The 25,667-nt window shown below is 33.4% G+C and overlaps 1 protein-coding gene across 2 annotated transcripts in view; it reads left to right on the top strand.

Annotated features, from left to right (window-relative positions):
• LOC110382232 (estradiol 17-beta-dehydrogenase 11) overlaps positions 1-24,771 on the top strand; it is a 34,580-nt gene extending 9,809 nt beyond the window's left edge. Inside the window, exons 1-7 of one of the 2 annotated variants that reach the window (XM_064039158.1) lie at positions 3,929-3,983; positions 4,114-4,514; positions 19,097-19,221; positions 20,301-20,411; positions 21,671-21,918; positions 22,335-22,451; positions 22,801-24,771. In XM_064039158.1, coding sequence (XP_063895228.1) covers positions 4,208-4,514; positions 19,097-19,221; positions 20,301-20,411; positions 21,671-21,918; positions 22,335-22,451; positions 22,801-22,987 — 1,095 coding nt within the window. In that variant the 5' untranslated portion in view covers positions 3,929-3,983; positions 4,114-4,207 and the 3' untranslated portion in view covers positions 22,988-24,771. Of the gene's footprint in view, positions 1-3,928; positions 3,984-4,113; positions 4,515-19,096; positions 19,222-20,300; positions 20,412-21,670; positions 21,919-22,334; positions 22,452-22,800 lie in introns of those variants that run through there. The other variant, XM_049847465.2, reaches the window with a different exon arrangement.
• Positions 24,772-25,667: the final 896 nt, after the last annotated feature.

The raw sequence follows: 25,667 nt of genomic DNA, 5'->3' as shown, positions 1-25,667 counted from the left end.
TTTACCTCAACCTTGTGTTATTGACTGTAATTCTACTTAAATGTAAAGATATTTTTACTTTTTTATTATTTGCTTGTGTGCGTCAGCAACTAGTGTTGAGAGAAAAAATATGTAAAGAGAATATGGCCTATCCTTACCTGTAGTTTTTTCTCTTTTGATCAAGATTGCATTTGACGTCATACGAAGGTAATTATTTTATAAGCAGGTACTAGAAATAACCCTCGTAAAGGGATATCCATAATCGTCTGTTTATAGGCTGCTATCTATATTTTAATGAATTTGAAAATATCTCATAATACAGGCAGTTATTTTAAAGGCTTGTTATGTTTTCAAGTATCAAAGCTTATAAAACATTTTTTTTTACTTAGGTTTTATTTACATATTATTTTAATATATCTAGTTATGCCCTACGTGAGAAGCGATATGCATATTCATCAGAATCATACTAAATATTATTAACAGCATAGCAACAACACTTGTACGACTTTCTCTTTAATAAAAATCACACTAGCGGAATGAAAAAATAATTGCTAACACAAACGATTTCTAAAATAACAAGAGAGATTATGGCATTCCTAGGTCGGTTTTGATTTAGTACAATAAAAAAACTATGCTTCTTTCTTACACGTTATCGCTTCTAATTTTCAAATTAAACTGAAATCCTTTAATGTCATAGGTAAGTTCCTGAATATTTTCAGCATAGAGATTTTTAAACTTTGCAAGTTATGGTACGTTTAATTTTTATAGGCTTCTTTGTAACTCAGAACCACACCAAACCATTATTTCTAAAAACTAGAATATGCATAAAATGAAATACCACTGAGGCTAAAACCGAAAATGTTTGCTATCGTCGTAGTTATTTTTTTGCTAGTCATCACTATAACAAGCAGCCTTGACAATTATTGTATCAAAATCCGCCAAAAAGTGAATTAAACTCATTAATAATATTAAAATCGACCTTCAGACCGGTACTGGGAGTATGCCGGAGTGGTTTGTGCAATGGTTGCATTCACCGGCCGCTGCGCTTGCGACACCCAGCGATGTGTGAGCGAGGGAGACGCCATACACTCCCATAATGCTTCAAACCACATATTCTCTAATATGTACTATGTATTTGCAAATTAACCTTCTTATAAAACGTGGTAGATGAATATTGTAAACTGACCATCTTTAATTTTGTGGAGAAATCTATCCACCTATCTCTTCTTATCCAAATTCTTAGATTGTGCGACAACTTGCAGTCAAAAAAATAACCAAGTCTAAAAAAGGTCCATAGTTATTCCGGCAGGCTGAAAGATTTCTCTGACATCTTGATGAAAGGACCTATGTCATAGGGCCTTTACCAACTACACAGAGCCTATGTAGTTCTTATATACCTACTACAAGGCATTTAGCTAATTCAGCCAACCACTACTGGATAGCTAATAAAAATTTTACTGTAGCCATAAACTAGTTACATGCAAAGCTATTAGATGGTATAAAAGACAGTCATCACCGCAGCTCTATCAATTGATCAATTCGGACAGAAGGAATTGCTCTTCGAAAACGGTGTTAAGATAGTAAAATCAAAAACTACCAAACCAAAATCATTCGTGTTCATACATATACGTACGTACTAATTGGATGTGCCAATTTATTTTAAACTTATGAATATGTATGACGTGATATCCTTGGTAAGGCGTGATTAATAGCTACATCTAAATCATACATATTTTTATTTCAAACGATATACAGATTATTAAATAAACGGAATTTGGCTTTATCGACCATAGTCATAAAATATTCAAGTTCACCTTTAAGTTAATTTTATATTTGATTGCTTAGAATGATTATTGCTTCTCAGAGTCTAAAAAGAGCAAAAAAAAAATCGAACAAAAACCTTGATGCGAATTATATATAGGCGGATATAATTCTGTCCGAATGCATAAAAGTTCATAATATTAAAATTATGAATTTTCAGAACTTCTTAGGTGCCATAAAGAAATACATATACATAAATAAATAAATGTGTATTAAAATATATAAGGCTGTATTTTTTGTTGGATAGTCCTTCCGTGTCATGTGTTCTTTCATTTTATGGATGCAATTTATCATTGTCACGATAAACAATCCTACTTATATGACAAACATTATCTTCAAAATAACTTTCTCTTTTAAATATCTATGACTAATGTTGCAGGAAAATCTCGTAAAGAAACCCAGAATAATGGGGAAAAAATATTTAGTTTTCAAATGTTCAAACTTTCTTTAGAGCTATGAAGGATGTTTTAATACTAATCTGTACATATACCTTATGTGCAATAATAGTAAGTTAACAAGTAATCTAGAGACTAGGTTAAGTTTTTCAAATATTTCAGAAGTCATTCAGGAAACGCCTAACAATAAGTATCGTAAAGTTTTTTATAATTTTTTTAAAACTCATATTTAATATGAAACTGTAACTGACATGAAAATCTGTTATACCAAATAAATAAATGAGAACAAAGAGCATCCTATTAGACTAATTAGCTTACGAAAATGCAAATGTAGATTAATTTACAGAATGAACACTAAAATCAAAAATGTTTGCTATTTTATTTTTCGTTTTCAAAAAATAATAAAAATACCGAAACTTTCAAGGCCAAAAAATAAGATTGAAACTTTTAGTAATAGTATCACATTCGGTGGCTTGTATTTAATTTCTGCTCCAAAGATGTGCACGTGTAATCTTTTTCGAAACGCAGGCGAGTATAAGGAAAATGAGTGATTTATTCGAAAATATCTGCCAAAAATAGATTAAATATTTTTAGGTATTCAAGGCAATATCATGTAGGCTTAGCAAATACTGCGGTATTATTAAATTAAGACGCTTTTAATTTCGGGGATTCCGAGACACTGGGTCAATATTTTAGGTCTGTGCACATTTATTTGCAGATCTCTATTAAAGATATGTGTCCTCAAATAAGATTGTCTAATACCTAACATGTTTTCTATATGTAGTACTTACCTAAGTTGGTATATTGAAGATTCGCTTATAATAAATATGAATTTCAATGCCAACATGGTAATAAATAATGAGTAGGGAAATTAAAAAGTATATGGTGGATAATCAAATGTTGATAAATAAATATAGGTAGGTATAACTGTCTACGGATTTCGATAACCTATTGATCTGTTGTTTTGCTTTCTAGAGAAATAATTTTGACATTAGCATTCTAGTAAGCAAATCAAAACATAGATTAGGTAATTGAAAACCACCGTAAGACAATCTTAATTGAGAGTTTTCTTCTAGAGAGTTTAAAGAATGAATCAATGTCAGATTCAAGTGTGAGATACTTAATAGACAAAAATCACCGAAGAAACATAATGCCTTACTTGCTTTTTTTATCTAAATATGTTGTGTAGTAATACTAGGATAAAAGAAATCGTACAGCACGGTTACATATAATACATTGTTAAATGAAAACAACGATTTTTTAATCGATTGATACCTATTATGCAATTGTAGTTGCATAGATAATTATGATGTAAACTTTTGCTTACACATGCATAAATAGGAAAATAATCGATAGGTCAACGTTTCAGTTTCAATAAACTAGCGTGTTTTTGAGATTAGGTATATTATACCCAATAAAACGGGACCTTATTCCTTTCTTTAAACAAAATTGGTTCAGCCGTTTTTCAAGACATCTCTAGGAAAGAAAATCTCTTTTTGAAATTTACGCTTTTTGCGATCTGTTTTTTCAAATTATCTTTAGAACTTATTCAATTCCATTTACTTTATATTTATTTAATTGAACTTTTTTCCACAAACGATATTAAAAATAGTTAATTAAGTATGTAGAGTCATCAAAATAAAACTGGTATGAGCTAAATTAGACTTTTTTCCTTATTGATATGATATATGATTTTATTAGCATTAACATATTTTTATAAATAAGAGTAGAGCTAGTGGCTTGGTTGTGTCCGCATAGATCAGTTCTAAGCTGCACGCGATACGGATGGTACGTGACCATCTGTGACCATCAATATTACCAACATTTAAAAGGCACATAATTAAAATAATAATATAATTAATCACATTAATTATTATGTATTACATTATTAAAACATGTCTATTTTTCTTTGTTACAGGTGACCAACGACGAGTGTAGTGAACCAAACATTAGTGAAAAGTGATGCTCGGTGGTTGGCAATTAATTTTAAATAGTCAATAAACAAAACAAATATGTCCGTGGAAACGCAGGAGTACATCAACGGCATGAGGCCGGGACCCTTGACGAGGGAGATCCCAGAATGTATGAGAGACAAGTACACCGTCGTGCAAGCGATTATAGACCTTATAATCTTTGTCATCGCCGGTATCGGATATGTGATAAAAGCTTTCTACCAAACTATTGTTGGCCGGCATAAAAAGGACCTCAAAGGTGCAGTTGCTGTGGTGACGGGCGGCGGTGGTGGCCTGGGCAGCCTTATAGCTCTGAGGCTGGCCCGCCTCGGCTGCACCGTCGTGCTGTGGGACATCAACAAACAAGGTCAGTCCGCTAATTACTGCATTATAACATCTCACGTACAGGTGATAATCATGACTTGACCGATGACACGTTTGCGTAATAAAATTACCGACATAAATAAATATGTTCTCTCATGCTTTACGCTGCTGTTCGTGCAGAAAACAATAACTAATAAAAACAGGTGTTAAGAGTCCACAAATCTGTAGACAATCAATTTTGTTTGGTGGAACAATCGGGAAAAAACAGTGTACTGTGTAAGCAGCGGATTGTTATAATTTTATACGGCGTTTATGTAGTTAGGTCGTATAATGTGAGTTATGGAATGCTGTTGCAGAATCTGTCAACACATTATTTGATATTTCCACACGTCGATATTTCTTACAAAATAAAGCTATTGTACATAGTGAATTGTAGACAAGTTATTGTCAGATTGATATCACTTATAAGTTAAATAAAAATAAGGCCTTATCATTTTTAAAGGTGACGATTAGATGAGAATGAAACGCGGCTTGGGCGATTTGAAAAATATTCGTAATATGGCATGCACTTCGGATTCTCCAATAGGACAACGGCGGGCTTCTGAAACCCATCAACTTATCTGTTGATTTGCCTCCCAGAGATAGGAATTCGACATAACATGTAACTATGGGGGCTAAAGTCAGGTTAACGTCTATCTCTATCAATAGTAAGCGAATCCATTGATACAAAAGCAGATAGGTAATTATTGAAATCCGCAAGTAAGTAGGCTGGAGCTTATTGCAATAGCAATGTTTGTTGTTGGTTTTTCATACAGAAATTGAAACCTAACGATCACTTCACTCTTCGACCGTATTTTTTGTCAATTTTGGATATACCGACAGTGACTCGCCAGTCCTTAATCACGACTGTTCGATAATTTTCTAAGCCTTCGCACCCGATTTATCAATTAAGGGTTTTAGTAAGTTCAAAAACCTTCCTCACTGCTCTCCGATCGACATTCGCAAGAAATGTTCAAGAATAAAACCTACATTATAAAATAAAGACTATGCCATTCCCTGCAATTAAATCAGCCTAAATTCGTCTCTCTAACACATTCTAAAAAAAAACGTGTGTATTCCTATTAACAACGATGTTATCAATATGCGCTGCAACGTTTCAAAATTATATTATTATCATTTTATACAATATCGCAATATTTGTAGATTTGCAACAATCGTCTGCATTTCGTAACGCCTTTATTAAATATTGTCTAAGATACAAGATACATAATTTAACAATTTATAACTTCATAGAGCTGCTTATCCCATTAATATGTGAAAGTTTTTAGTACAAAGAAATGTAGTTTTATTCTTAAAATTCTAAACGGATTTATAAATTATATAATAAGTTAAACACCATGCAAACGAACTAGCGCTCAAAAGCTTATAATTTACGCAACGCCAAGCGATGCTTTTATTATACGCTTTACCTTTTGTTTTATCGCCTCAAATGCCATGGAAAGGCCATCAGAAACTTTGAAAGCAAATTGATGGCACTTAATACGGGAGCGTTTATACCTACTTGACTTGTTACGTTCCGTCATCAAAAAAACGCAAAATGCTTGAAATTTGGATCCACATAGAACCACAACATTGTGACTCTTTGTGGTAGTTGCGTATACCGTATGTAATTTTATGAAGGTCTTTTTTTCATGTAATGAGCGTTCTCCGGTTTAAGTGTAACATTGTTGAACAGTTTTTGGGTTATTTAAAGTAAATGAGGCAAGTTACCGTCTACTGTTAAGTATTGGTAATCACGAAGCGCATGCAAACGTATATATAAGTAGCTTTTTGGTTTACGACACATATGTGTACGGTTCTATATCTGAACTACCTATCTAAAAAAAAAATATTTTGAAAATTCCCACTGCTATCCTAAGTTTGAAGTTTTATACGGAGTCAGTTTGCCTTATTAACCAAAGCTAGTTTCTGTTTAAATGCGAAGTTAGGATACAAAAGCGGCCGTTCATGTGCCCTGAGATGAACACACAGTTGACTACATCCCTCCACATGAGATAATTCATGTAATGCGCCTGCGCAGTCGTGAAGACGTGGCGAAGATTGTGTCTCAACGCCTGAGCGCTTTCCGCATAGACTGTGTTGCAACCCGACAATACCACACAATACCCATATAATTTAGTAAAATGGCACATTTTTTGTGTTCTGAATTAAATTACCCCCTACGTATGTTACGTCAGTCAGTTTATTCAACTGTAATTTGGTAATTTTCTACAAATGACAGCTGTTGTACCTTTGTTAGATAATGACCCGACAATTTTGAACCATGAAAGGAACAAGACAAGCCTGACAAACGATCACTCAAAATAAAGCAAAGTGGTATCTACCGTAAAGTAGCTTATTTACAATCTACACTAATTGTGCATAATGAATAGGTTGTTTGTTTTCTTGCATAAGATGCATTCCATAGATCTGTTGCTACACGACGACAGTTTAATCATAAACTGCATCAACAAACGCGTTGCATTTTAATATGCATGGCGTTATATTGAAACTTGACAATCAATTATTTAGCGCCTGGCTATTAAAATACATATCACGGAAGGTACTAAGGATCAGTAAACAGTAATTTACAAGTGATGAATAAGAAGATAAATATAATTATCTGCTCAGGTAAGAAGGGCAACACATAGGTCGGCACGTTTGCGGTGTGTTGAGGAAACCTCGGAAGAAAAACGTACTTTATGGAAACACCTTTATGGCTGAATAAACATCAAGTGTATGAGGCATTTTGCTATTAAATATTGACCGATACTTATTGTTAATTATCGAGTATTTAAATTGTCTTAGCAGCCTATACCAATTGCATATAACGACTGCTTTTCAAATAACGGCAAGGATTATTCAGTATATTTTAAGCTAAGTTCAGTTCTAAGTTTTCTTTTGTTCTTCGTAACAAATTCCGTCAGACTCCTGTTTTAGTGCTGAATCGTCAGCTGGACGTTCAAAGCAGCGAGAGTTGTACCTGACGTAATTAGTAAGATGTTTAACATTGTTCGTGCTACTTGCTAACGTCACTCGTGCGCTCGTTTACGTCTTACTACTGCATACGGAGTTCAACAATTCCTTTTTATTCACCGACATTTAAAAAGAAGGAAGTTCAATGTTGTTCTTTTTGTCTTCAATCAACTCCTTTGTCTGGTTCTCTAGAAATGACGATTAATTTCTTTTATCCTTTTATATTCATACCCTTTCTGCGTAACGACTACGCGTTGTTTCCTAGTTGGATTATTTTTATCGATAATTAATGTTTTTTTTTTCACAAACATGTATTTTTCAATTATCTTTAACAATTCTACTGAACATTAAAAAAAGGTGTGTAAGTACCAGTAGCGAAACTTTATTTTGAAGTACCTAGGTACCTAAGCATACTCGAGTTTTTGTTCATGCAAGTTACACACAGATATAAAAGCCAATATTTTACGTACATATATAACGAGTAGTACATACTTCCTAGGCAGTTGAAGGTCAGGCTTGAGGTCTAAAGTCTCATCTCGGAGATAAACTAAGAAAAAACAAGTTACAGGTCAACAATTCAACATCCAACAAAAAATCGGAAAGTACTTAACTTGTTTACGTACTAGTTTTTCTTTTCAATGTTATAATTGTAATAAGCTCGCCGGGCTTGTCGATAGATACAAGCATAGGAAAAAGGTAGAAAAAGAAAAAGATGGATTAATGGCATTTAACAAAAACAAGAAGGGTGTGGATATAAGTAACGGCTGATAGACAGGCAGACAGACATCGCAGAGGCATTCGTAAAGGTATTCGCATGATTTAGGTACACACAAACCATGTTCCTCATGCTCTATAAATTTCTCTCAGCCCTTGGAAGGGAAGGAAGGGGAAAATCCTGAGTAAATTATAAAAATCCACTGTATTAGAATTAGCTAATATACCTATATTTTTTTTTTGAAGTTGACCTTGTCTATCCGTATGCCATAATATTGCCAAACGATCAATTACAGATAACCTTAACAGAAAAAATATAACCATACCTACTATTTATTCAAATTGACAAGCATACTAGTTGACCTTGACCCTATCAATTAGACTAATGTCACATCGCTATGTCAAAACCTTCATAATATTACATAGGTAGACGAAATCATTTTGCTGATACCAAGTACCAAATTACGTCAAAACAAATTGCTTACATAAATAAATGATCGATGTGAAATACAATGTAGCATCATCAATTTTGCATCTGACACGTCTTAATAATAAGAAAATGCAGTTTGTATTCTTACTCGATTATGTCATAATTATATTGCAAGGTTTCTACAGTGCGTTTGTCAACACTCAATGTACGATAAGCTGAGTTTTTAGACGAAGCAGACGGTACATTGTACGACAGTCAGTAAATATTTGTTTATCTCGTATAGAGAGTTGTCGAAACCGAGCCGATGCTTGTCACCAAGTCCTAAGGCCAAGTATTGCAAGATGTTTGCAGAATTCGCTATGGGCATGTCGCTAAGCGATGGAAAATGCCGCGCGTACATCTCCGTACATTAACATTACCACATGTGTTTTAAGGAATCAAGTCATTAATTACTCCTTATAAAGCAAAGAGTACGTGTACGTAAACAGATCCTTGATTGTTACTTTGAATATTTGCATTCTTGTGACAATGAGGTTTAATACCATGTTATTTAAACAAACACAGGTTCTTATTAGTAAGTAGGACAAAGCGATTATGAAACAAAGGAACAATGAAAACGAATTCCATGGGAAATTTAATAGGTTCGCATGGGACTGAAACGTAAATAGCTGAATTGTTAGGGAGCTGTACTTCGTCTATTATAACTTTTCGTGGAAACCCGACTGGATGTTATGTCATGGAAGTTCAAACTTCCTGGGATGTGACGTCACAAATGGTTTACGGCTTCGGTTCCGGTGGTATCATCAGTGTTTACAAAGACCTTCACATTGCCTGGCGGCTATAATAGCGATCATTACAATGTTTAATGATGTGTGCGGCATACTGCATAGCAGGTAATCAGTGGAAAGACCTGATAGAGCACACATTGGGTAGGCAAACTAATATTATTATTATTTTTTTAATATAATTAGCCTTGTTGATTGGTGTCTCTTAATTATTTAAACATACATTATTTGGGGATTAATTTCTTTAAATCTGATCGAATGTTACAAAGATTTAACAAGGTTTCGAAATCTTTAACTTATTTGTGAAAATTAAAAAGTACATGTTGGCTAGCTGCTGTCGCTATCTTTCTTATTAATTCTACAGGATGGTTCGAGCTCAGAATTAGCATAAACATACGTTCTGATCACATTTTGCTGTACCTACCTATCACTTACAATCGATAAAATCTAATCGATGTTTTCATAATAACAGATTTTCTTGGACTTCAAGAGTATAATAAATATTTACTCACATTCATGGACTATTTATAAAACAAGGGGATATCTAGTATGTACTCTAGTATAGAAAGTACTAAATTAACGACAACGCTAAAACTAGCAATGATGTAGAAACAGACGATACGAAAATAGATAATTCTTAGAGTAATGTACGTTTTACGATATGATAGAAATACTTAGTTACAGATTGAAGTATCAGTCCCGAGCAGATCTCGCAGACGCTTAGTGCAATTTCAACTTAGTAATACATTACTTATACTAATCTCTTTGATACAAGCTCATTTATTTTGCCAGCTCACAGCTTAGGCTGAAGAATTAATGACCCAAAATGAAATAAAAACTTAAACACATAAGCAAAGTCCCATAGCAGGTTACTTAAACTGAGTAAACTTGTTTGATAACGTCGATAGATTTAAAAAATACTTGTTCCGTTTAACAGTTAAGTTCAGTTCTTCATGGTCTGTTAGAAGTTACGTTAAAAATGGTTCTTAAATGTAAGAGAGTCGGCAATGGAGCGGTGAGACCTTACATTTTATTTGTTCGTTGCTCTTGCCAACTACAATACATTCGGTGGACACTGATATGCGAGCACTCGAGATTAGACCCTGACCCAAGAAACATGAGGTAACTTGTTATAATGATCGGTTGTAGAAGAGCCCTTTTAGAACTTGACAAAGTGACGGTTCTAAAAAATCGAGATTTTAAATCGTTCGATCGCTCTTCTTTTGGGCTCGGCGCAAATTTAAATTAAAGTTATCGTTAGAATTTATTCAGAAAATAGTTTACTGTAAGAAATTAATATTATTTTCTTCGATTTTTGACAATTAATAAATATGCCACTATTGTTATTTTTTTAATGAAAATCCCAACACTCGATTGCATGGCATAACCCTATTGTATAATGATGCTTAATGTAACATCAATTACTTACTATGCAACAAGTACTGCTTATTGCGTTTTCTAGACTCGGTAAATGTTAAGGAAAATCCTCCGTAATGAATCAATCGATTCAACCTATTTTTATACAATCTTGACTACAACAATTTAAAATCGATTAAGATTTTGGCATGAGCTCAAATTGATGACCAATTAGGATAATAGTCCAGTACCTAATTAGTAAGATATAAAATATATTATTTAGTAATTAAGTATAGTTATTAAGTATTTAGGATAACTAGGCAACTCGTCTAGGTTATCTAGGACACCTTCTGATATCTGTGGACGATTAAGGTTAGAGGTTTAATGACGGGTGTAATAGAGCCTTCATGATATGTAAGTAGGTACCATTCAGCCGATGGATGCAGGGCAACCAGTATCATTTATTGTGTGACAAGGCAAGCCACTTCGCTATTACTATCGAGAAACTGATGAGGCTGATAGATCGACTTTACGAGTCAACATTATGTTTCAAATGACTGGTTCTATCTATGGTTTTTATAGGTCTGTAGGTAGACGACGACGGTATTTGATGTAAAAATAAAATTGGAACCATCAAATGTTATTTTATTGATGTAGAGTTTATAACGAGACTTTTTATTTAAAAGCCTAGATTATTGAAATTAATAGAACGTGAAGAATGTAAAACTACCAATTTATATAGCGGTTCTAAATTCGTTATCCGTGAAAGCATAGACTTATCTAGGTGGAACTAATTATTGCTATGACGTGTGTGGTATTATTTTACAGTTTTCCCACGCATTTTGTAGGTAGACCTTTTTTATAATTACAACAATTACAATTAATCTGGATTTTATACTTTAAGATTTCACCGTTGAAAAACCTTTTTATTTGTAAGTAACTATTTCATATAATGTGAACTTTTTGTACATTATGTTCAGTATACATAGAAAAATATTTTGTACATTTCGTTACATTTTGTGCCTACGTATTTTTTATTCTATAAAAAACCAAAGAGCAATAACCTTCCACTGTTGACGTCATGCAACCTGGTGAACCCTCTCTGTGAGAACGCACAGTCGCACAAACCTTACTTTTACCTATGGCTATAATAGTAAGTGATATTAATTGGCAAATTATGTAATCTTTTAGATAAGTACGTATCTTTAAATTAAGATAGTGTTACATTTCCAAAAAACCCTTAGTACCTGATCAGGTTGCATGGCTCCTCCATTTCTTTTTTAATCGTTGAAAAATTGTCGTGAATGATTTACATACCTAGAAGCCAAAGGAATTTGTGCCAAAGGTTTGTACAGCTAATTAGGATTAAAATTATGATATGTATGTTGTTGTAGTATAAGCCAGGACAGGTGTGTTTTGTTATGTTTATAATCGTATTGTGTTGTAGACTCAGACATAGTGACATGTCACTAATGTTGACAATCAGGTTCTTAGGCTATTGTTCTGCCCGCATGACATTGTTTTTAAACATTGTAAAACGTGAATGTCAAACATTTTGTGTTATCATTCCTACTAGAATTTAGACCGTTTGTTCACTTTGGTGGAACTAAGTACTGAAAAAACATACCTATTATTATATTTTTCATATCAAATCAAAGGTAGGTAGTCTAACGTTTTTGTGCGTAACTAAATAATTTAGTAGAAGATCAGAAATAAATAATTTTGAAATATTTTTTTTGCAAGTATTATGTAGTCCATCCATAATGTAAATATTAAAATTAATTCTATCTATTTTTATAACATTTTATTGTTTATTGTAATAAATCTCTTCGAGAAACAACTCGCTTATTCATACACTGACGGAAATTGATGAACAAGCGTTTCTCATGTTCATAAAGAAAGTTTTGGTTACGTCAGTCGAGAGCAAACCAATCGTGACCCGATTCATTCGAATCATAATACCACGTATCGACTTCCCATTACATCACTAAGTATATATTAATAAACGCGAATTAACAGTTATTTATTACACATTTTGCGCGTGGTTTAAAATAGGGTTCATGGCAAATTACAAGATTCAATTCATTTTAATGTTTAAAATACAATTTATAATTGTAGACTTCAAAATGCTAAAATCACCCTCGTAAAAAAATCTTCTAGATCGCTGACGCATATCAAACACAATTCTCACAAGTGGACAAACACTTTAAACCAGACTACGTAATTTAAACCATACAAAAATTAGAGTTAAAAAAATAAAAGAATCGAAATCGCGACATATCAAAGGCTGAGTTCAACACTATCATTATTATGCCGGCATCAATTCTACTGCAGTGATTATGCTGGGGCATAAGCACTATTAAAGAAGACATAAGGCTTTTATAAATAGCTGAAACGATACTTTCTACAGAGACAATTGGCTAAATGGTAAAATTGATCAGGTTTTAACGACATAATATAAATTAAATCATGCAAAATTTACATCTTAGCCGTACGTATTTATTTAGTAAGTACACACCAAATCATCATCATCATCATCCTCCGAGCCTTTTCCCAATCATGTTGGGGTCAGCTTCCAGTCTAACCGGATTCAGCTGAGTACCAGTGCTTTACAAGAAGCGTTTTGACCTCCTCAACCAAGTACACACCAAATGAAATAGTTTATTACTTGTATTTTTCGCACACTTATTAAGTACATAGGTCTGTACAACATTGTTCAAGCGCCAATAAATAGGGATAATTCTGCTTTGTTACCTAGAACACTAGATTCGTAATAATCATAATGACATCAATTAAGTCAACAGTTACGTAACAGATAATAGCTAACATTAACCACTGCATTCAGACGTTAATAAGACTGTATTCTTGAAACAGTTTAAACAGCGTTCTTTAATGTTCCTTAAGTAATTGTTAAATTGTAATATGTAGATATGAAGCTACTTTGTTTGACACAAGAACGCAACATAAACTAAGTACGACATCGTTAAATTACTTAGATTATACTTTACATCCATTGATTTGTATATCATTGTTTTTGTATATCAATTTTTACATCCAATTTTCTTGACAGAATTTTTATGAAATTTTTATCTTTTGCCATAACCAACCTACTTATATTCTGTCAAAGTAAACACAACTTACATCAATTCATATGCCTTTGACCGAAGCCGTTTAAGTCACATGTGCATAGAAAATATATTTTCACATTTTGTTATGAGTGTCACAAATATTTGCGAACCTTTCTCTCCCAATATAGACGTTCTATGAAGACGTAGCTCTTGAAATAAACATATAGGCTATACTTTTACGACCTTATATTGTTTACTGCGCTGAAATAATGCGTAAATATGTGTATGAAAGTAATTGCTTTTCATTTGAAACAGACATAAATATAGGTACGTTATATGAACAAAACGCCATCGTTCGTTTTATGCCATTTCTCGCTAAATTCTCATTAAGGGATTGTGCGAAATCTTCTTAATAAACGTACCTAAGATACTTACTAGAATAAAAGCTAGGATTGCTGTATTGCTGGGTTTTATGACTTTGTTTGTTTGGAAGACTAACTTTACTAAAAATTATTTTGCACGTCCAATCTCAAATCACGTGCGGTTTCATTCGTTTCGAATCAAAATTAATTAGGATATCTTCGCCGTACATTATTGCCTCAAAATTGCTTCATCTTTAATAAAAGCATTCATTTAACCTCGTGTCTACTCCGACATGCTGAATTCTGAAAAGGTTGAGAAACCGCTTAAAAATAATTGCATTTACTGCATAAACCATGTTCGTAATAATAAGTCATATCTTCTTCAACAACCTAGCTTAATTAAGTGGTCGTTACCAAATACAATACTTTTGTTAACCCAAAAACAAAGCACTGTGTCAGGGACGCTCGTTTGTAAAATTAACTCATTATAAAAATGTTCCAGTGCATTTAAGGCATAAGTCGACTAGTCTGCAACGGCCTGAACCCTCAAAACATGCCAACATGGCCAACGTACATTCCTTAGCATCAAATGTGGGATTGTAGTGGTAAATGAATACCCTCACAAACAATTTGATTATCCTTTATTATGATAGCTTCCTCGCAGACTAAAGCAACCTATAGAGATAGATGGAAGGCTATAGGTATATGTATATGTTTTTGTTATATATATATATATAACAAAAACAAATGAATCCTCTGCTTTATTCATAATTTTAGAAAATGTTTCAAAATGACCCACACTTTAGAAACAGTGTGTTAACTTTCCACGGCCCCTCCTGTAAACAATAAATATGTAGAGTGTATTATGAAAGTGCTGTCATACTGTTTAGTCAATGCCAGGTTTTAACATACACATTGTCAACTGTAGACAACTTTACTTGCAAACATATGATTTGTGTAAAAGATGACACTTGTATTTTCATGTTAATGTTTATGAGAAAACTATATTTTCGTTCTCTAGCTACCTTAATAAGTACTTTAATTGTAAGTAAAAGACCTACCTTTAGATTACTTACCTACATGAACTGCACCAGAATAATTAGGTATATTCAAATACGAAGATGTCAAGGAACTCTGGTCATCTATGTTCAGAAAAGGCTTAAAATGATTACGTTAATTAATATTTTGGTTCAGATTTTCTTTTTTGAAACCTTAAGGACTAATCCGGTTATGGTCATACATGTCTTTATTGCAGAATATTTGATGAAGGTATACTTTTTATTTGATAAGCAAGAGGTAGAAACAGATTGAATCAAATCTGCATGTACACCTTATAAGTATGTACTTATTGTACATTGTCTTACATTTTAATGATGCATCAACAAATATTAATATTTTTTTCATCCCACCATCTCGGAAAGAGTATTTTTACCCTTTGATATCTGAGCGCAAAAGCCGTTTTTATCCTCTAGAGCGGCAAAGTGATTTGAATTTAGAACATAGTGCAATACTATCTTTTGTGACAATCTTGATAAGACTTTTCAAACAAATACATATTCAACAAATAAAATACTGATTAAAATAATTATTCAATTAATTAAGTAATTTTTATTCTTGTTTTTACATAGATTTTTGACCTCGTTTAATTTAAAACTGAGTTTTCAAATAAATGAACTTTAATAGGTACTTCTTTTTAATTTGATACTCATATGTGCGCGCCATTTTGTTTTTAAATTTCCTCGATGAGGTGGGATGAAAAGTTACGTGTTGCACTCGAGTGCAAAGATTTTTCACCTTGTGCTCTTTTGATAAATTGAGCCCGCGGTTAAAAAGCAACTTTGCACTCTTGTATAACAAATAACTATTGCTCGGTTCATAAAAAATATGGTTCTAATTAAAATATATATGACAGCCTGCAGGCCAAGGTAAAAGTTATTAGGTAAAATTTTAGAAAATACACGAATACCGTTTATACCAAAGTTAGAAAGAAATGCCGGCTTTCCCCATCAAAGGAGCTCCCATCCGAGCTAATGACTAAAATTCATAAAGTGTTCGTTAATCTCAGTGGTCTATCAAAGGCACCATCGATCTCCATTTGTAATATCACCGCTATGCGCATGAGTCTATCGCAGATAACGCTTAGTAATTGCCATCATTATTAGCGCAGGGTTGCCAGCTTCGACTGAAAGACGTTATTTATGTTAGGAGATTTCTCACGAGACTATTGCCGCTTTGTCGCCTAAGGATATGTCTTGAACTATGTGCCATGGTGTTGGTAAAATTGCCTGGGAATATCTTACTGGTACAAGGTTTCTGGCTATTGGCAGTACCCGCTGTTGGATTCGCAGAAAACCTACATTCCATCGGATATATGTAAGTATATGAAAGGAATTAGAATTCTATATATTTGCTTAAATTCGCTATTCAGCCGCCCAAGTTACGAAACAAAAGCCTTTCGCTTACAAAATGCATTTTTAATAACAAGGACCTTGGCTATCAAATCAAAATACGATTTTCGTAATTACTTCATTTTTATTCATGCCTTTAAACACGTGTTTCTCTGTCTAGTTTAAAAACTCGGTCAGTATTGCGAGGTCAATGGTCTGATGCTGATTAGTTTTTTTTTAAGTAGTCTATGGCAGCCCTATGGACGTGTCGTCATTATGTTCGAGAAAATAACGCTTTAGATTGCTTGTCTTCGTGCATGATTGCTCTGCGGTTGGACTACAGATACTTCTTTCTATAGAGGTTATATTAATGGCGACCTAGCCGGTTGTCGGCCACGGCGACTGTTCTCATGTAAGAAAATCAGCCAGCTGCGCAGGACATTGTTAAAGAGCACAAGCTTTTGCGCACACATAGGTGCACTCACTAATCCTTCACTCTCATAGCCCGATTGGAGAGGACAGGTTATATTATTCTTAGAATGGCCTTATGTATTCCACCATTGCTCATAATTCATTATCCTAAGTTTGGCTTCCAATTTAACCAAGTACATACACCAAAACTGTAACAAAAAAATCTGAATTACATAGTGCTTGTAAACAAACACTTTCAGTGAAATTATATGACCAAGTTATTAAAACGGTAAAAAATTAAAAGCATGCAAATTATATGTAAAAATATTGCAATGTTGTAGATGTGAATATTTTTTAAAGGTCGTTGTTCGACGAATTGCCCAAAACCTGCAAGATTTTACATTTTTAAGTGCTCTATTGACCAACGCACAAGTAGGTACTAAATTAAGGTTTAGGATTTCATACATTTTGATTTGAAACTCGAGAACTTCTTTTGTGATCAACAACAAAACTGAAATAGAGGCTTACCAAACACGTAAAGAGATTGTTATTCTAATTTTAATATAAAAACAAAACAATGAACACCTCAAGCGTTAGACGCAATCAGCAGCCGAATTATGGGCCGAATTACATGAAACTGTCAAGGTGAGCCGGATTCTTGCGTTGTGCAACAAACCTCGTGTTCGATCAATTGAATCAGGCGCATGTTTCAAGACTATTCGGCCAAGAGCACTTGTTTATAATAGGCCGCACGCAAACCTACCAAAAGATTTGCCCTTAAGCTTTAGTACATTAAGATCAGCTGCGTATTATCTGATCTTAATTAGTCTTGCTCAAAACAAGACTGAAGATGGCTGAATTAGGTGTCGCGAAAAATAAAGTTACCTTTTATTCTGTGCACCTGTACAGCTGAAAGAGCAATTCCCGCGCACGCGCTTCATAATGGAACCGCTGCGCTCGCGCACACGCGTCACTTCGCTTCCGGACTTCATGCATGAGCTAAGCACACATGTTTGATAACACCACACAAACGCACGAGATTTGGTGTACTACAACACTTTAATCTGATTAGCCAGTATTAAGTAGGACGGTTATTTTTACTGTTACAAGAGAGATAGAAAGTTATTCGCTGTTTTCAGATTTTTATACGTTAGCAACATAGATTTGAGATAAAGATGGAATTTATGCAAGTATCGCAATAATTTATCTATTAACCCCACTTGTTGTTTTAGTTGTAAGCCTATTACTTAACAATATTATTTTATTTACAACTGGGTGAAAGTTTTTCGATCATATCAAGCTTTATCGATCACTTATTCCTTCAGCAGGTATCAACAAAATTGCTTGTGATATCAGATTACCAATTAATGATTGAGAATAAAAACTTCGACACTTTTGATGGTATCGAAGTCAGATATAGCGTTTATTTTTTCTTTCCGTGTGCAATTAAATAATTATTCAACATCAATAAGCGGCTCTTATTAGCACTCACACGTTTAAAAAAACTTTTGTTTCGTATCACATCGACCCGTTACTTTCTACGGGCACTCGACGAAATTTACAAAAAATGCTTATAACGGACTCACTGGCTGGGTAATGGGCTTCGCCATCAACTTCATTATAGAAAGTATACTTTAACATACACTCAGTTACACAAGTGAGAATATAATGAAAGTAATGAACTTGGGTACAAAATGACAAAAGTCGCGCCTTATCAAAGAACCGGAATTCTTTGTTCAGCCGCTGTCAGTTTTGCGCGCCTCTGTACTTTTGAATGTCAAAAAGTTCAAGCTCAAAAGGTCATCGAACCTACGCAGTCATTAGGGACAGGATCTTCAATTAGTCGCAAATGAAAAATAATAATAACATGTATCCAGTATTATTTATTTCAAAAATAAGTTAAATGATGTGAGAAATATTAATTGAATTCTCGAATAACATAAACATTAAAACGAAGTCTTTGACCGACCATTGTAATCTGCATTTATCATGCAAAAACGTCAATGACATTCTAAAACGTGAAACAATAATAATTTAAGTACATAGCTAAGCAGGTCAAGGCTACAAAATTGATAACTGTTGATTTGTTTGTTTCAGGATTGGAAGACACGGTGAAGCTGGTGAAAGGCATCGGCGGAAAATGCTCCGGGTATGTGGTGGACCTGGCCAGCCGAGAAGACATCTACAGGGTCGCTAAGAAAGTCGAAGAAGAAGTCGGCAAGGTACGTAGAGCAGAGCAAATTTTTCAAACCTTATATGGTCAATTAATAAATAGCCAGTAAACGCTGGCTAATTCAATTGTAATCCTACAGGGGAACATTAACATAACAGTTTAAAATGTACCTACCTAGTCATTGTCCACCATTGTTTGATTGTATGGTAAACCATTGTTTTCTAAAAACTGGTGTTCACTTTCAAAAAACCTTGCATTGCTAACCATAATTAACATTTATCCGACAGTATATACTAAGGTACATAAACACTCGTTTATGTTATCTTTATGCAAATACTTTTAGAGGAAATTTAAGACGGCCTTTTTAAATATTCCTTATTGATTGTAAATATTTATGGTAGGTTGAAAAGTATTTATTACTGATTTTAAAATGCCTTTCAAATGAAAATACATACAAAATTATTCAAGAGAGAGAAATCATGTATTATTTACGTACCAGGTATAATGATGACGTTAGTATGCACACCAAATACTATCAGGATAAGATACCGCATACAATATTCAGATAAGGCTCTCAGATGACGGATATAACTTATCTTGAGCTTGAGGCAGTCGGGAAGTTGAGACATAGTGAAAAATATGTCAGCATGTCTAACGCAAGGAGATTGCGAAGGAAAGCTTGCACTATAATTAGGACTCAGTAACTATACATATTTACCTTAGGAAAATTCCGCCGCTTATCTAGGCTCCTGTATAATCAGTATAAGCATAGGAAATTTAATTATAACTAAAGTGGAAGTAATTGAATCAAATAGTTTAATAGTTTCAACTAAAATGCAGTACGCGGTCAATCTACTTACTGAAGAGTAGGGGCTAAGACTAAATCAAATCAATCTAATGGATACAGGATCTATCTTTAACAAGTCAATATTTCTGATTCTGATTTTCCTCACTTTGATACTAACTATGTATGGTTTTGCTATTAAGAATCTTTGTTGCTTTATCAAGAGTCTAAATTAACTTTCATTGAACAATACGTAGTCCTAAGAGTTACGTACCTACTTCTATCTAAAGATGTGTAGTTCAATATATTGAATACTATACTCAATTAGATAATTGTATTTCCAGGTAAATCTGCTGATCAACAATGCTGGTGTAGTCTCCGGGAGGTATCTACTCGACACGCCCGACCACCTCATCCAGAGGACCTTCGATGTCAACATCTTAGCCCATTTCTGGGTAAGCATAATATTTGTCAGATTTTTTAAATATTTAAATAAAATCATTTTAAAAACTCAATGAACTTACTGCAGTCTAGCCAGAAATTCCCATGTCATCACTCATCATTCACTTGAAATTCTCATGTTTGCATACGATATGTAAATCATTGTATTATAAGTAGGTATTTATTCAGTTTATGTCCGAAAATCTTGTTACCTACTAATTTTTGTTATGCTATGCTCATAAGATGGTAAAACACAATTAACCATTTAAACATGTAATTGCACTTACTTATTGAAATAAAAGTATAATTAAATGGTTTTATCTCATACATAAGAAACTTTTTTATGAAAAAAAAAATGATAAAAAAGGCGAGAGTGCTAAGTTCAAGACGCAAACACTCAACGTTACGTAGGTACACCGCCCTTGTAGAATCCTTCATGTACCGCTTTTATATCATCCTTCTCTCGTTATTTTGTTGATTGATGCTTAATGATTGGTTTATTAAAATCAATTAATAGACATTAAAAATTAACGAAATAGCACCTAAGTACTAACAATCAATGTTAATGTACTTTAGTTCGCTAACAGTTTACGCCGGGAAACATAAAGCTAAAACAGGATAAATATTTCATAGATAAGACAGGCGTAAAAAGGAATTTATCCATAATTTTGAATATATTACGTCCTAATATAATAAATTATACCTTACTACTTTGTAACCGTCTTCTATTAATTCAAGCCTGACGAAGAATTAATGGTGTGGAAACTTTTTTGCTTGTAAAATCGGCGGTAGGTATATAATGGATGTTAGGACGATTAACTTTTGAGTAAAACTTTGAATTCAATGACCCTCATTTTAAATTCGTAGATTTATGCCTACTGACTCCACCTATAATTCCAAATGATGTAATGTTTCGACCAGTTATACTACATTTCATATTGAAATAATAAAATTAATAACTTATCTAAGGTAATAGGTACCTACACCTACGCACAAAGATACACATTCGTTTTTGTATACCTACTAGCAAATTAATTTCTTGTTGATTTCGGGTAGTTCAGATTAATACCCGTTTTATTAGTAATCGTTAAGAAAAATAAGGACTCAGTGAGAGCCCTGTGGCACACCAAGTTACTATGTATGTAATAGTTTACTTTCTTCAAGAAAGACGTGTGACGAAATCAAACGCTACTAACTATTAAGCAATCTGTGGCTCTACTCTTTTCGGAACTCTTTAGATCAAGTCCTTAATAACCTTGTATCTTCTTTTCAGACGGTGAAAGCATTCTTGCCATCCATGATCGAGAACAATGATGGACACATAGTGACCATCGCCTCGATGGCCGGTCACGTCGGAGTGGCCAAGCTGGTGGACTACTGTTCCTCGAAGGCGGCCGCCTGTGGCTTTGATGAGGCCTTGAGGCTGGAGCTAGAAACCCAAGGCATCAAAGGAGTCCGAACATCCCTTATATGCCCGTACTTTATTCGTTCTACTGGCATGTTTGAGGAGGTTAACTCAAGGTAATTCTTTAATAAATACTTAATGTACGAACAGGGCGTGATAAATAAAAAATATTGTAACGGTGAAGGTTAATCTGTAAAATAATGTGTGAGCTAAGTAAATTGCAAATTAACCGTCAAACGTCCTTGTTTACATATGTAATGAACAGCTATGCATTCGTATTTCAGCGCAATATCATATACATGTCTATTAAACATTACAAACAGTAATTAGCTAAACACATATTTAAGCTGTTAATTTATAGCCGTCTTAATATACTTTTTTCTAGTTTCATTACATTGTTTTTTAGATTTTGTTTTTGACACACGGCAGAATTCTCTTTTGTAACAAGATGTTGCATTTGTTGGACGTAACAACTTAGTTCTTTGTATATACAAGGAAACACAAACTTTATTATTTTTGTTCTTATTTTCAGATTCGTGCCCCAACTGAACTCGAACGACGTGGCTGATCGCGTGGTGCTGGCTATCCGCACCGACGAGCCCTTCGCCCTCATTCCTGGCTACTTCCGTGTCTTGCTGCCGTTCAAGTGGTGGGTAGATGACACAACACCTGTCTATGATATATGATACGATATATGTAACTAGTCTAGTCAAGAATTGAAAGTCTTTTATGATCCAACTGAGATAGGATGTCGTAGTAACCTGATGTTTCTTCTGGGTGATGTAATTTTACATCATGCTCCGGTTCTAGCTCTACTTATTTGTTTTATTTTATTTCTATAGATAGGTTCTCCACAATCTCGGTCATTTGAGATTCCCAGTTACTTTACACTTACTATAAATAGTATTTTTATTCTGGTTATCTAGGCATTCTATTAATTTTAATATTTAATACGCTAATTAGATTTGTCAACTATAAACGAATCCCTACAATTGCAGGTTGGTGCCATGGCCATGCATATCCGATTTGATCCGAGGATTAGTTCCTGACGCCGTGCCAATACCGGCTGCAGGTCACGCGGCGCCTGTAGCCGAGAAGGTGTCCAGCAAACCTTCACTGGACGTGAAGCTTGGAGCGGGTCCCATGACAGTGCTGCCCCCCGCGCGACATGACCGACATGTGTGACGTCATCCAAGGATGTTGTTGTAGAACTAGTTACCTGGGAGGCGAGAGGCTTAACGACTTTTCAGTACAAGTTCTATAAACCAAACAAAATACAGATTTTTATGTTCATTTGACAGTTTTGATCTGAAATTAAATTGAAGAATTTCGGATAACCTTATGGTTTGTTCTCCTATAGTGCATTTTATGTATTTATTACAATAATTTATTTCCATTAAATCGTATTAATTTTTAACCAGCGATATATAAGTTCAAGCCTCTCGTTCCTCTTTGTTAAACGATATCAGGTTAGCAGATACGGTTAGTTAATATTACATTACATGTACAATATAAGTATATAATATGTTATCTTGACACTGACTGTGTTCAACATCGCATGTGTTTATGCATCTACGGACTGCTGTATTGCCTTTTATATTAAACTGAAATTACGGGGCCTTATAAAATTATTGCGAGTAAATGAGCTTGCTAACAAGCATTTAGAAAAAATATTGTAGATGGTTGCACTTGCAACGTTTTAAGGTGAATAGCTATAGAATTAACGTTTGAGATTTTTGTAACTGCACACTATGTTACCTTTTGAGATAGCGATGGTATGGTGCTTATCAAAAGCAATAACTAGCAAAGGTGCCGTCTAGGTGGTACATATTACGAGTACGTTTGCATTAATAGATTATATATCTACCTAGATAACATAAACGGAATGCAAACGTATAAGTACCTCAAGCTAGTGGGCTCAACTGCTGTAGGGACGTATCATGGCGGTATTTCTTCTTCAGAAAACATCACTAAATATTGAATAAAGCATTTATGATTCTATATAACGTTAAACGAATAATATTTTCAAGACTAATGTGCATTTCAGTAACAGTCTTCAAAACTTTGGTAGGTACTTATTATAGGGATAGTAGTTTTGACCCAAAATTATGGTTTGAAAACCGACATAAGACTATTTTAAAACTTCCAAGTATGACTCCAGCTTCTAAACCATTTTTTTATATTTAATTGATCATTGATAAAAACCACAATTTGGTAATCTCGTACTTAATGTATGTACATAATGTTTTTTTGTAATTTTCTTTAAGAATTAGTTGTGTACGAACACCTGTGGTACTTAGTCAAACTAAGATATAATCTAAGATATACTGGATGTGATTTATAAATAAGATTTTTCTACCGCTAATATTATTGATAAAGAATTGTACTCTTTTGCTATAAATTGATTTTATATAATGTTAATAAAATGTGATTTAAATGATCATAAAATAAGAGCATCCTGTACTTACAAGTATACCTCTTTTATATTAGGACTTATTTTTAGTTATTTTTAAGGTTTTTTGTTAATATCGGAGAAGGGATGACATTGTAAGTTTTTAAGAATATTATGTAAATATGATTTATATTTTGTTTAGTCTTCCAGATAACAATGTGGTTACGGTGTTAAGGTAAACAGATCTTATGATAGGTACGAAATATCATAAAATCGACATCCTTGTATCTCAATTTTGATCCTAAGTTAATTTTATCAGAAATCGCTATCAGCCCAAACCTTAAGTCTCTATAAGAGTCTTCCATATTTTTTATAGGACATTTTTTTATAAGCTCTAGTGGCTCTGTTTACCCTAAACCCTATCGCATAATGTTACCTCTTTTACTTATTATTTTATATCAATACGTTGTGGTGGAAGATTGATGCATTCAACTATGTTCATTCTGATTTTATATAATTTCGTATCACAATGAGAATGCGTGGATGGTCAAGATTAATAAATCCATAAAAATGTTAACGAGCGTTTTATTTTTGGTTTTAGTTATTTACAAACATTTTATATATAAAAAAAAAACACTTTATTAGACAAAAACAACTTACAATTAGGAACTTACAAATGTAATTTATATTTGTGTGATAAAATTCATTGTACTTGTCAACAAATTGGTAAGTTTGATAAACTTTTTTGTGCATCCATAACAAGAATTTTCATAATAACAACATCAGTTATAGGCTAAAAGTCATGATTTTGAACTAACGGTGAGAAAAGTATCTATCGCTAGTTATTTTCTTTTTCTTTTAGAATATTTCTTACACAGGTACATTCGGATCCAGTAGTACCTAAATATTATCCCTTTTGATACACATAGATATACCTATCTAAATAATAATATTATTACTTATTCTAAAGACGTAAAATGCAATGATGCAAGACTAGCAAAAATACTTTAAAAATTGTGATTTTACAAATATTAAGTACTTTTCCGTTACTATTTTATTCTTTGCCTTAGTAGTAGTTCTTTAACTGGATTGCTCGTAGCAATAAGCTTAATTTTTGTAGAATTTAATCAGATAAGAAAATCTGAAAAAAAAGACAACTTTTCGATGACGACCAAAAAGGCACGAACGGTAATATCTTCAAAACTTAACTAGGTAAGTACATTATATAAAAATACTTTGTACTGTTTATCGTATTACATTAAAGGAAACATTATTATGACAATCAACATTATTATAAAGCCTAAAATTTTAAACTTCAACTTCAATATTCAACAAATTGCTATTTCATTACTGTAGCAATACGAATTTAGGAGAAAATTAAAAGTGATCAAATATACAAAGTCGTCAAGAAAAGGTTTTGTCGGCCTAGATTATAAGATAAGAAAATCGGTAGGGTATAGGTAATTTTGTGCT

This window comes from Helicoverpa armigera, chromosome 18 (assembly GCF_030705265.1).
Source record: "Helicoverpa armigera isolate CAAS_96S chromosome 18, ASM3070526v1, whole genome shotgun sequence".
In the NCBI taxonomy this organism is placed as follows: Eukaryota; Metazoa; Arthropoda; class Insecta; order Lepidoptera; family Noctuidae; genus Helicoverpa; species Helicoverpa armigera.
The sequence above is the reverse complement of the archived record's forward strand: the minus strand, read 5'-3'. Positions and strand labels throughout refer to the sequence as shown.